This window comes from Astatotilapia calliptera, chromosome 11 (assembly GCF_900246225.1).
Source record: "Astatotilapia calliptera chromosome 11, fAstCal1.2, whole genome shotgun sequence".
Taxonomy (NCBI): Eukaryota; Metazoa; Chordata; class Actinopteri; order Cichliformes; family Cichlidae; genus Astatotilapia; species Astatotilapia calliptera.
This window is the reverse complement of record NC_039312.1, coordinates 2,847,173-2,859,759: the sequence shown is the minus strand read 5'-3', so window position 1 is coordinate 2,859,759 and position 12,587 is coordinate 2,847,173. Positions and strand designations below refer to the sequence as shown.

The window sequence follows — 12,587 nt, the reverse complement described above, 5'->3', positions numbered from 1 at the left end:
TTTGAGATTATAAGGTACTTATAGCTAACCTCAATGTTTGCTCTAAATTATGAACTGTAAGTATCTTATGTGCCTCTCATTCACAGCCAATTTAGAATCACCAGTTAACATAACCTGCATGTCTTCAGCTTACTCCCACAGTCCAGAGTTTCTAGAGGAAACCCACACAGGCAGAAGGAGAACATGAAAATTCCACACATGGAAGGCCACAAACAGGATTAAAAGCAGGGACCCTCATGCTGTGATGTGACGTGCAAACCACCGCACCACGGTGCCTCATTTAATTATTTATGACAATAGGAAACCATTATAGGAAAAGCAAAGATTACATGCTTTTCACAGTATGTCATAGAAAAAAAATATATATATATTACCAGAGGTTAGAGGCAAGGCCGGATGTTAAAAGGTAAAAAGGAGATTATATTGTGAGATCTGAAATTTGACAACTACATTTCACACTTGATACAATTCCAGTTGATTCAAGCCCATTTTCATCTAAACTATTTTTGGGAGATAGCGCTAATGCACTAAGCAGGAGTGGCAATCCTGAACCTGTAAGAATGTCTTGTAAGAATAAAGGCTTTCTATTTTATTCTAATCTAAAGATTAGCAGCTACTCCAATTTGGGCCATTTGGGGAATAAAATAGATTTCATGAAATTCTGGATAATTTTCACTTACAATAACTAATTATTAATAAAGCTTGACTACATTTATCTACATTTAGCTAGGGAAATCACTGTGCCAATTAGATTGTCTCACTAATATATGAAAATGAGCATGCGTGTGTGTACGTGTGTGTGTGTGTCAGATAAAGTGCTAAGCTTCTTCAGCGGCATTGGGTCTCAAGAGGTATGCAACCCTCCATGACTTTTTTCATGCATATATCGACATGTGTGGTATCCACAGAAACCTTAGTATCTCAGCATAATGCTCAGATCAACAATTTCTACAACCAACAAACACAGTGAGAACAAGCAATGATTAAAAGAGCAGTTACGTAAAGTGCAAAAGTCCGCTAAACACATACAACCAAGCCACAATCTCTCCCGACTTCATGTAATAACAAAAGGTATACCTGGGTAGTTGGCAAAGCTTTCACAGATTCGAAAAACTCCAAGTTTCACCGCGCTCTACAATTCAGTGAACCAGCCGCAAAAGAAGACCACAAAAACGCAAGCTTTGTGTATCCGCTAAGGCAGAAATTCACTTAGCGGACTGGTTTCCTCCGTTGTTTATCATTGTTAGCCGTTGGCTGCTGTAGCTCCTGATAATGGCAGCACTAGCACGACGCATCAGAGCCAGTTCCGTCAACAATTGTACTTTTCAGCCCAGTTAGAGACGTGTGACTGGATTACGCCATGTGTCGTAAATTTAGGGCCACACAAGGGCGTAGATTTGGTTTTGGCATTGGTGTGGACGGACGATTCAACCATCGAACCTGCCCTGTTTCTTTTTTTTCCCTTTTTGTCTTTGCTTCTTGATAAAAAAACAAAAAAGGAGAAATATACTTGCCTACATATGCTATTCTACCTGCTTTTAAACCATTTAAAATTACAATTCATGGTTTTACATGTGAATTATATAATGTTAAATTACTATTAAACAAATAACTGACTAAGTATTTTAAACTTTAGTTTACTTCAGCCATATTTATAAATCAGGTATCATACAAAAATAAAAATAGAGTCATGACAATAAAAGAATATGACTTTAAGGACTTAACAGCATTACTTCAGTTACACCAACATCTCTGACACATTAGCACTAAGGGAACACTGAATGACCTGCTGGTTTTTGTCCATAAAACTACTCGTCTAAGATGACCACAAAGTAAAAGATCTCTCAGCAAAATGATGCAACATTTTAGGCCCTGGCCCCTCAGTGAGCTGGGATTTTTTCATTCTAAGCATGAACTACTGTTACAGCAACAGACATGTACTACTGGTGACCCACACAACAACTCAATGTCCACTATGTGAAGCAGCCAAACACAGGCCTTCTCCTCTCGTTCATTTCATTTCATTTATTTGTTCATTTTCAGGCACAACAAATACCTATATTGAACATAAAATGCACAAAACAAAAAACAAAACTTGCCTGAAAAAGGAGTGGGACGAAGAAAACTTATTAAATCCCACCCTTATACTCACTCATCAACAAAAAAAACAAACTTCCCGCAGCTACGCCCATCATTGCATACAGACCCATCAACAGCCCCGGGCAGATACAAGCATCTAAGCGGCAGCTCGCAAACAACAATTAGAGCCTTCATAACTGAATACAGAATATATAAATTATAAATTGCATTACCACAGGTAACAGGCAGTAATAACTACAAGTAACAAACACACATACATATACATACATATATATCTACACACACATGTACATATATGTACATACATACGCACACTTTTTTTTTTTTTTTGGAATCCATACCAGCAATGGTAAGAGAACAGACATTACAGAGCACACTAAAAGCATCATTGAGTATACTGTGACCAGACCAACTGTTTGTAGAGAAATTTAAATCTATGAATATTTTCGTTAACTGAGATAAACTGCTGGCATGTTTGTTTTACATCTATGCTGTCCAGTCTCTCCTGGTGGACATACAGCAGTATTGTTTAATCTCATTTGAGTCATTGTTGACCTTAGCCATGTTTTTAGTCTTCTGAGAGCACTGAAGCTTCTTTTAGCCTCAGTAAAATGCGTTTTATCCTCACATTACAATTATTATTCTGTGCTTGATGTGCCTCACCTTTGGCTCTTCCCCTCTGACTGCACTAGGACATATTGCCACCTGATAAAGTAACACATGGATTCGTGCCATATAAAAAGTGAGACATGTCAATTCAGATTCTTTGTCAAATATACACTAATGAATCAATTTACATCAGCAGCCTAACAACTGTCATGATAATAAATACTAGTTAATCTACAGCACCGAATCATCAGTCAGTCACCTGTGACCTCGCCTCTTTACTGAGCCCCGCAGGGGACATGGGAGAAAAAAAAAATTAAGACGGACTTTTGCGAGATTTTGCAATAGCAAAAGTTGAATTCCAACAATGGCGGCAGCTACTTAGTTGTAATATTACTCTTTCTGGGTCACAAAATACACTTTTAAGATATTTTGAGGCGTGAATGTAGTTGTGTAAACGTCAGATACCTGCTCGGTTTACAAGACATCACATATTGCAAAAGTGCTCTGACGTTTTTGGAGATCTGACACCCTTAGCGCGAAGCTAACGGGAGGTCGAGACCTACTACAGCCGGGAAGAACACCGCTTTCCCGGCACATCGTGCCTCGACCTCCCGGTCGGCTTCGAGCTGGCGGGAGGTCGAAAAACTGGCGGATAAAACTTTTGCGAGATCCCGAGTTTGTTTTGCGAGATCTCGCAAAAGTCAGTCTTAATTTTTTTTTCTCCCATGTCCCCTGCGGGGCTCCGTACCTCTTCACCTCTGTCTGAGCTACAACATGGCAGAGCTGCCTCTGTCACCTGATGAATAACAGTGAGACATTCCACATACATGCAGTCACACGTGCTTCAAATACAGTCATGAACCAACAACTCATCATCCAATTTCACCTGTGATCTTGTGTCACCATTGCTCTCTGAGCTTTGTGTTGGTTGGAATATTTGCATATCATGACTACCTCATGATATTTTGCCTCAAAAATGAACCCTATGAATATGTCAGCACCATTAGGATGAAATTATTGTGTCACCAACATTTTAACGTTAGACATATTATTTTATCAGCCTCTATAAACTAATATCCTGGCTGCTCGAGGCTCCGTTTTCTCTGACAGTTTCAATCAAAATTAGAAATGCTGCTCTGAGACTGAGAGAACTAATAGTGCTGCCTGTTGTGCAGTTAGTTTCCCAAACATGTTATTCATGGTTACATACAGTTTCAGACTGATGTGGGCCAAAGCCTAGCACAGCCTGTAACGTTATTGTGACACATTTTATGAGTGAACTTGGCTTTAAGTGACTCACAGGTTTCTTTGAAAAACACTTTCTTATATCCAGCTTCTTCCTCTTTGCTGCCGTCCTCCTCTCCTCCTCGCAGCGCAGGTTTGCCGCTGCTAAAACTAAACAGAGCTCCCTGAAAGGCTCAGCCAATCACATTGGCCATATTTGTCACATGACGTAGGACTCCAGTAGAGAACGTAATTTAACTCTTTCTGCTCCGCTGGGTGAACGAGACGCTGACAGATCGTTTTTTTTCTTGTTTTTCTTTACTCGAAGAGATCAAATTATTGGTGGGGACAATTCAATAATCGCTGGATATTGGTGGGGACATGTCCCTTCCGTCCACGCCAAATCTACGCCCTTGGGGCCACATGAGGTTTTTTGCCTTGCAGTTTCTGATTGGTGGAATTGACGTGAATATGGCATCCTTACCGTGATTCTATGGGCTCAAACTATTAAAAAGAGGTGTCATGCAAATTTATGCACCTGCCTAATATAGTTTAAGTAACTATTGCACATTTTCTGCAAATCCTATAACATTATTTCACTTCTCAAATATAATTGTGTTCATCTGGTATATGATAAATTTAAATGAAATTGCTGATCCAAACAAAAAAATTATTTATGAAGAAAAATCATGAGGGGTACCCAAAGTTTTGCATACCACTGTAAAATAGGGATAAGTAAATACTGGGCAGCTCTGGGTTGTCTGCCAATCAGAAGATTGGTGGATCCATCACCAACTCCTGTGTGTGAGTGTTAGATATAAATGTATGTATTGTATGAATGTAAATATGTCTTGTAGTTGAAAGCGCTTTAAATGGTCAGCAAGACTAGAAAAGCAATATAAATAGCAGTCTATTAATCTGCTGTATCTGTTACTTAACCAACATGAATGAATGGTTTTATTTATGGTTGCACGTTGTATTTCAGTTTCTTATTCAACAGAATAAAAAACGTTTTTGGACTTAGACACTAAGGTGAGAATTGATCCCCATTTGCAGTCAGCACCTCAAATGAGTTAATAAATTATGAGCATCCCATTATTCTTATTATGCCCACATAACCTGTTCAATGGTACGACTAGGGATGGGTATTGATAAGATTTTCACGATTCCGATTCCATTTTCGATTCTGTTTAACGATTCGATTCTTTATCGATTCTCTTATCGATTATTTTTAAAAAAGGAGAACACTAAGGTCGATTAGCTTAGAACTTTGTTTTATAGCTTCTCTTTGAACAAGATAGAAATTTAGGAGTAACATGGCCTTACAAACCCAACAGTGAGATCTTAAGAGATCCACAGCCTACGGCTCTTCAATGGGGTGTCACAGGGTCCCCAGGAAAAAATATTGTAAATGTAAAATAATAAAATAAATATTCTTCTGTAGCAATAACAAAGTATAACATAAATTATTCTGTAGCAATTACACAAGAATATCCAGTAATGTCCCTGCCTACAATTAAACACATTCACTTACTGAAAGCCTTTGACCACAAACTGAGTCTCTGCTCGGTGACATTCGTCTATCCTGGCCTGAAAGGAGATGCTACCGGTAGACTGCAGCGAGAACTGCCAGCATCTGAGCCAGACTCTGTCTCTCTCATCATGGTCACTAAATGCACAGTAATGGCAGGTTTTGTAATAAGGCAGATCGCGCTAACATAATATGCACTGTTAGTTGATTATTTACCTGCCGCATTAACGGGAGAGGACGTGCAAACGTTACCGCTGCTGCTGGGTTGAGATTCACGAGTCCGGAGCAGAATTAAAAACACGACATTCATTTAAGGTCATCGCGTGTTTTGTGAGCAAATGCTTTTGCATATTCGTAGTGTTTCCTAGCTTAAAGGAAATATCTACTTTGCAAGTGTTGCAAGTCGCCCTGTTGTCATCCGTTCTCGTAAAGTATAATCAAAGTTTTGAGCGTTAGGCGCCGTGTTTCCTGCCAGGTAAATGACGCTCCGTAACGTGGTGACGTCATTCGGGGCGACTGGAATCAATAAGGGAATCGTTTGCAAAAATGGCAAACAATTCCAAGGAATTGAAACAGTGGGAACCGGTTCTCAACAACAACCGGGTTTCGATACCCATCCCTAGGTACGACTGTACAAGATGCTTTCTGTTGGTGTCTCAACTGGAACAGGATCATGAATGTGATGACCAATAATTGAAGAGAAGATTGTTGAGGGTGGGAGTTTGCCCTCCAACATGTGGTTTAAGTACCAGATTGTGTATTTTTACCCAAAATGTTTTTTTTTCTTTTATAGGTTCACCTAACCAGTAGCAACTGAAGATTATAGTTTTGATATACGGTAATACTAATACTAATAATTATAATAATTATTAATAATTACTAATAACAACAAATTAACTTTCACCCAAAATTCTTACTGTGATGTTGGCCACCATGCATAACATGGTGCCATAAAGCGGTTTGAATCATGTTGGTTTCTTTTTTTATGTATTTTTTAAATACTTTATTTACAAACAAAACAGCACAACAACTTAGAAGAGTCATATCCAGTACAAGGACACGACGACTTAAGAACACAGATGATGCAAACACGGGGGATATAGGAGTGAGTGTAGTCCATATAATGTACAAGGAACCTCGGTGTAAGAGCAACAACAGTTATATCCACACACTTACATACATGCAAACATATACGGTAATACAATAAAGCTATAGCAAATATAATAATATCTATACAAACACACACATGCGCGCACACACACATGCGCGCACACACACACACACACACACACACACATATATGAAGAGTTAAACAGCACCAAACTGACTGCACTCCATGAGCATCTGGCAGCACAGCTGCTAATCAATGAGAGACACCCAGAATGGCTAACTGAAGACTGGACAGTCCCGAACCCCCCCTAAGGAACCGGTCCCATCCAACTACTGGCTAATAACCTGCCTCAGTACCACATGGAAGATACTGTCAGGCATCATAGCGGCTAAGATGAACAGGCACATGGTTTTCAATACATGAGCGGGGCACAGAAAAGAATTGGCAAACACCAGCTACTGGTAGACAGAACAGTTGCCCGAGACTGTAAGACCAGGCTGACCAACCTGTGCACTGCCTGGATTGATTACAAGAAGGCCTATGACTCAATGCCCGACACCTGGATCCTGAAATGCCTAGAACTATACAAGACCAGCAGGACCCTAAATGCCTTCATCAGGAATCCTTCATCGGGATACAGTCAGTCCAAAAAACTGCTAAAACTTTGAATGTGTGCCCAAGTGCAGTTGCAAAAACTATAAAGCTATCAACAACGAAACTGGCCCACCCCAGGAAAGGAAGACCAAGAGTCCCCTCTGTTGCTGAGGATAAATTCATCCGAGTCAATGTCAATTCTAGTGGCAGTAATCACAATATGTGGACATGATGTTCATGAATAAAGAATCGTTTCATGTTCATGTTTCATGTATTTGTCCGATTGCCTCTGATCTTTTCATTCTGTCTTAGTGCAGCTGCTAGTGGTCAACGAACAATGCAGAGATATGGATAAAGAGGATATGAAGCTTGATGAAATCACCCCATTGGTGGTGACTGTGGCTGTTGGTGTAGAATAGAGTCCCTTAATACAGTAAATAAAGGATTTTCCAAACCCAAATTTACGAAGTGTGAGAAACATGAGAAATTTCCAGTGAAATCTTTAAAATACTTTTTCTGCACCTAATGGTAAAATTAAGGTGTTAGATTTGTTGATAAATGATAGCTGCATTAAATTGAAAAGCTTGTGGGTATTAGTGCAACAATGTCTACATTTAATAATACCAGTCTGGTTAAGGCAAATGAGAGTGGGGATGACTTTATTCAATTCAATTCAATTCAATTCAATTTTATTTACACAGCGCCAAAACACAACAACAGTCGCCTCAAGGTGTTTTATATTGTGCAGTAGATCCTACAATAATAGATACAGAGAACAACCCAACAATCATATGAGCCCCTATGAGCAAGCACTTTGGCGACAGTGGGAAGGAAAAACTCCCTTTTAACAGGAAGAAACCTCCGGCAGAACCAGGCTCAGGGAGGGGCGGGGCCATCTGCTGCGACCTGTTGGGGTGAGAGAAGGAAGACAGGATAAAGACATGCTGTGGAAGAGAGACAGAGATTAATAACAGGTACGAGTCAATGCAGAGAGGTCTATTAACACATAGTGAGTGAGAAAGGTGACTGGAAAGGAAAAACTCAATGCATCATGGGAATCCCCGGCAGCCTACGTCTATTGCAGCATAACTAAGGGAGGATTCAGGGTCACCTGGTCCAGCCCTAACTATATGCTTTAGCAAAAAGGAAAGTTTGTGGTGTGGTAGACCCCAGCCTCTATGGATCTTGTGCTTAGGGTTTGCTCCTGTGCTGCCATCATTAGTGCTTCTGTGCTGTCTTTCAGTCCAGCTCTTTGTCCAGCCACTGATAGGATTTGTCTATGTCAGCCAGTTCTTTTATCTGTCGGTGGTACTTACCTGGCGGGGTCTGTCCTTCTGTGATGGTTCCTCTTCTTGCTCCTCTTGCTTCTTTGGTTTATGCTTCCTGAGATATTCACTAAGCATATGATTATTTGTGGCCATTCCAATTCTCTGTCCAGAACACAGTTCCAAGTACTGTGGTAGAGGACCTAAACTTGAAGAACAGAGACCAACCATAGGGCGAGTGGGAAATATAAAGATTAAAGAAAAATATAATCAACATAAAAAATCACAGACCTTAAATCATACATGCAATCTATGACTGAAGATGCTTTTTCAGTGATGTATTTGGTTTATTTTTAGATTAGAAGCTGAATTTTTTTCGGCATCTATCACCATGCATAAAAAGCCTTGAATATGCTGCAACAGCTTCAAATCTTTAAACAAATGTACTCTGACAGAGTATTGAGTAATTCCATTACCAAAAATGCCATTGTACCTGCACCTTTCCATTCCAATTTTTTCCTTGGTCCCATCATGCATACCTTATGTTGTAGGCCTTCTGCACTATATATTTTACCCTTGGGGCGATCGTGGCTCAAGAGTTGGCAGTTCATCTTGTAATCGGAAGGTTGCTGGTTTGAGTCCCGACTCGGACAGTCTTGGTCGTTGTGTCCTTGGGCAAGACACTTCACCTGTTACCTACTGGTGGTGGTCAGAGGGCCCGGTGGCGCCAGTGTCAGCTGTGACTACAATGCAGCTTGCCGTCACCTGTGTGTGCGAATAGGTGGATGACTGAATGTATTGTAAGGCGCTTTGGGGCCCTTAGGGACTAAGTAATACAGACCATTTACCATTTATGACAACTTTGGGATGAGATGGTGTCTGGTGATTGGACGAGGCTACAAAAGAGGTTGCCCACAGGGAAAACAGCCTTGTTCTTTTAACCATTACATTTGGATAAGGCAAGTGCCCTGAAACCCATTTTGCTTTCTTTTTTCTCTTTCCTTCTTTTGCAGAGGTCTTTCTGCAGTGCCATGGTGGAAGAACTGCGAGTCTCCCTCAAGTGCCAGCGCCGACTCAAACACAAGCCCCAGCGACCCATAATGGTGAAAACAGAAGAGGTTATCAACATGCACACCTTCAACGACCGCAGACTGCCAGGCAAAGAGACCATGGCCTAAAATGGGAATCTCAGTCCATCTCTTACCGTTTTTCTGGTAGTGAGACGGAGTGCAGAGACATTGGGAAAAAGGTTGCGGGTAAATGGTAGGGGTGTTGCTCGGGGGGCAAATTTGGCAGTTGTATTACTCTGAAGATAGAGCAGAAGTGCTTTGCAATATATTGACGACATATTGTTCTTGTTTGTTTATAATTAGCTAGGGATAAGAGATTCTACAATATTTCCTGTGGAAATAACTTGATTCTGGGTGAAATTTCAGCGTGTTACCTCATTACACTTACCAACTTGGCAAGGCAGAAAGACGGAAAACTATCAGCTTGTCCAGACTTCCAAAACCCAGATGTTGAGAAGAGTCTGGAAATTAACCTGAAGGGGGACAGAAGAATCCTTTAAAAAACTGGTCCTATCCTCTTTAGCTGCTACTTATTTAGTCTTTCACCACAGAGCTCAAAATGGGCTGGTTAAACAACACCAATAACAGATTGTGAGCCAGTATAGAGATGTTAACTAGGTGAACAAGGAACTAAGTTTGTAGAATAAGATTTGACAGGCTAAATGAAACCCAAACCGACAAGAGCATGACGAGATTACAATGTACACAGAGGCATTCCTTAGTCACAATACCGACTGACACAAAAAATGGTTTTATTGTATATCATCTATCAGGCAATAAGCGATATCATGTATTTATTTTTCAGAGTACTAGCACTTTTGTTTTCTAATCTGCTGGTGGAGGTGACTTTTAGAAACTATATGGAGAAGTAGAGGTTATACAGTATAGTGCGCTTTCTATGTCCCTTTCCAGAAACTACTCTATGAAGGTGGAGTAACTTGTTTTCCAACATCCCATGCTCCCTTTGATTCGACCAGCCTTTAAACCATAGGCTGCTGTTCTAAACAAGTGTCATTTTTTTCTTGAATTGTGGCTAAAGGTGATTAGCCGTATAACATAATAATAATAAATAATAATAATAATAATAATAATAATAATAATATTCTAGTAAGTTTGGCTAGTAAGAATGACAAACCATGTACTTTCAGTTTGATGTCTATTCTCTACTGGTGTAGAGGTGTTTCATTTAGATGACCCAGTATCTGTAAAATATTGTCCTGTATATTTTCTTTTTTGCTTGGTTGTAATTTCCATGGTCACACAGCACACAGTGGTGCTCCCACTAGAGTGGAACCTGCCGTGTTTTCATTGGAGGCATCCACTCACTGTCTGAAAACACCTCTAACATCAATAAAAAGAAACCCTGGTAGGTGTAGGCACGGCTCATCAAGTCTAAATCCACAGCAGTCACACCACACATAAATTCTATTTATTCAAGATATTTATTGTTTTTATTTATTAATTATTATTTTATAAAGATCTTTATTTATATCTCTTTGGACTGATTTTTCATTGCTGCAGTGAACACACTTCATTTCAACACTGTATGGGGACACACACTTTTTGCATTTTTGTTTGTTTGTTTTTTGTGTTATTTACTTTATTCTTATTTTATTTTACTGGTCAGTGGCATGGCCTCCATTTTAACTTTGTACTTTTGTGGCTTTCTTCCTTTCACAGCAAATCTCCACAGTTACTTGTGCAAATGCAATTTCTATGAAAAAAGTGTTTTTGTATGACAAGTATCAAAATTTTGTAATGATTTTTACCAACACAAACCACACTAAGACGAGTGTCATCCACGGCCAAGGGGTGAAGCTCCCGGCTGGTAGTTCAGGAGGCTTTGTACACTAGAAAAGAACCAACACAAAACACACACACATCTAGACCCCTGAGAGCCCATCATGCACCCATCCTCAACGGAACAGATTCGCACTAATTATTATTATGCTCTCCAACAGAGACACAGAGCAGTATGGTAAAGCTTCAGTGACACTGTATTATTTTGGAGAAGCAGAAAAAAAGAAACTATTTTTATCATGTAAAGGAATCATATTTAAAGAAAGATATTTTTACTTCACACAGAAGAAGAATGGTAGTTGGTAAGAGCAAATTAAAATGTTGGCTAAAAAGGAAGATTATTGATGATTCTTTTATTCTTCACCCCTGATTAATTATAGATTGCTAGAATCCAGTGCTGAGCTGTGTAAATGGTTTTAAAAAGGAAAAGATGTATTTAGAAGAATTATAAAGACAACTAAATAATTTTGAACCTGTTATAAAAACAAGATGCAGTGCACACAGTTTACCCTTTGAAGTTGATGCACAAGTTTAAAGAAAATAAAACAAAATGTGTTCATAACTTTTACCTTGTCTGTGAGTTTATTGAATGTTAATTGATGAATAAAACAGGGCAGGAGCTCGACAAAAATGCCACTGCACAGTGTGAATTCAATGTAAAAAAATGATCATGTGGTATTGAAGCTGGGTCTTATTTTGAATAACCCCACTTGGCAGACTTGTTAAAGATGCAGAGGAACACCTGTACTATATTCAACAACCTACATGTCATAAAAGGAAGTACCTCTTTGTGAAGTAATGGCTCGTCAATGGAGCAGTATCCTCTGAGATACTGCTGTCACTGGTTATACCAGAGGTTCCCAAAGTGTGAGGCCCAGCCATTGCAGTGTGTGTGTGTGTGGGTGTGTGTGTGTGTGTGTGTGTGTGTGGGTGGGTGGGTGGGTGGGTGTGGGCGGGGGGGTATGAAAAGAAAAAAAATGCTTGGACACTGCTAACATGGACAGGTTTTTGACGGGGCGCCCACACAAACGCAAAGCAGGAGATGAAGCGTCGCTGAATATGTTTCCAAACCAACTTCATTCTAAGCCAAAGACTAGAAAATATGGTGAAGCAAATCTGCCCTTTGGCTTCACCTGCACGAGTGCCGAGGTAGGTCTCCCTGCAGGATTAGTTTCCTCTGCATCAGCAGCACGTGCTGGGCTGTTCAAATCACGGACAAACAGGATCCCACGTTCTTGATTTTTAGTTCACAAACACTTCTTGTAATGACTAACTGCTCCTGA

General features: G+C 39.9%; 1 protein-coding gene across 5 annotated transcripts in view; it reads left to right on the top strand.

Moving 5' to 3' along the window:
* Positions 1 to 11,866, top strand: part of grik2 (glutamate receptor, ionotropic, kainate 2) — a 326,891-nt gene extending 315,025 nt beyond the window's left edge. For 4 of the 5 annotated variants that reach the window (XM_026183896.1, XM_026183897.1, XM_026183900.1 and 1 more), the window contains one exon: positions 9,448 to 11,866. In XM_026183896.1, the coding sequence (XP_026039681.1) occupies positions 9,448 to 9,701 (254 nt within the window). In that variant the 3' untranslated portion in view covers positions 9,702 to 11,866. The remainder of the gene's footprint in view (positions 1 to 9,447) is intronic. The other variant, XM_026183898.1, reaches the window with a different exon arrangement.
* The last annotated feature ends 721 nt before the right edge of the window (positions 11,867 to 12,587 follow it).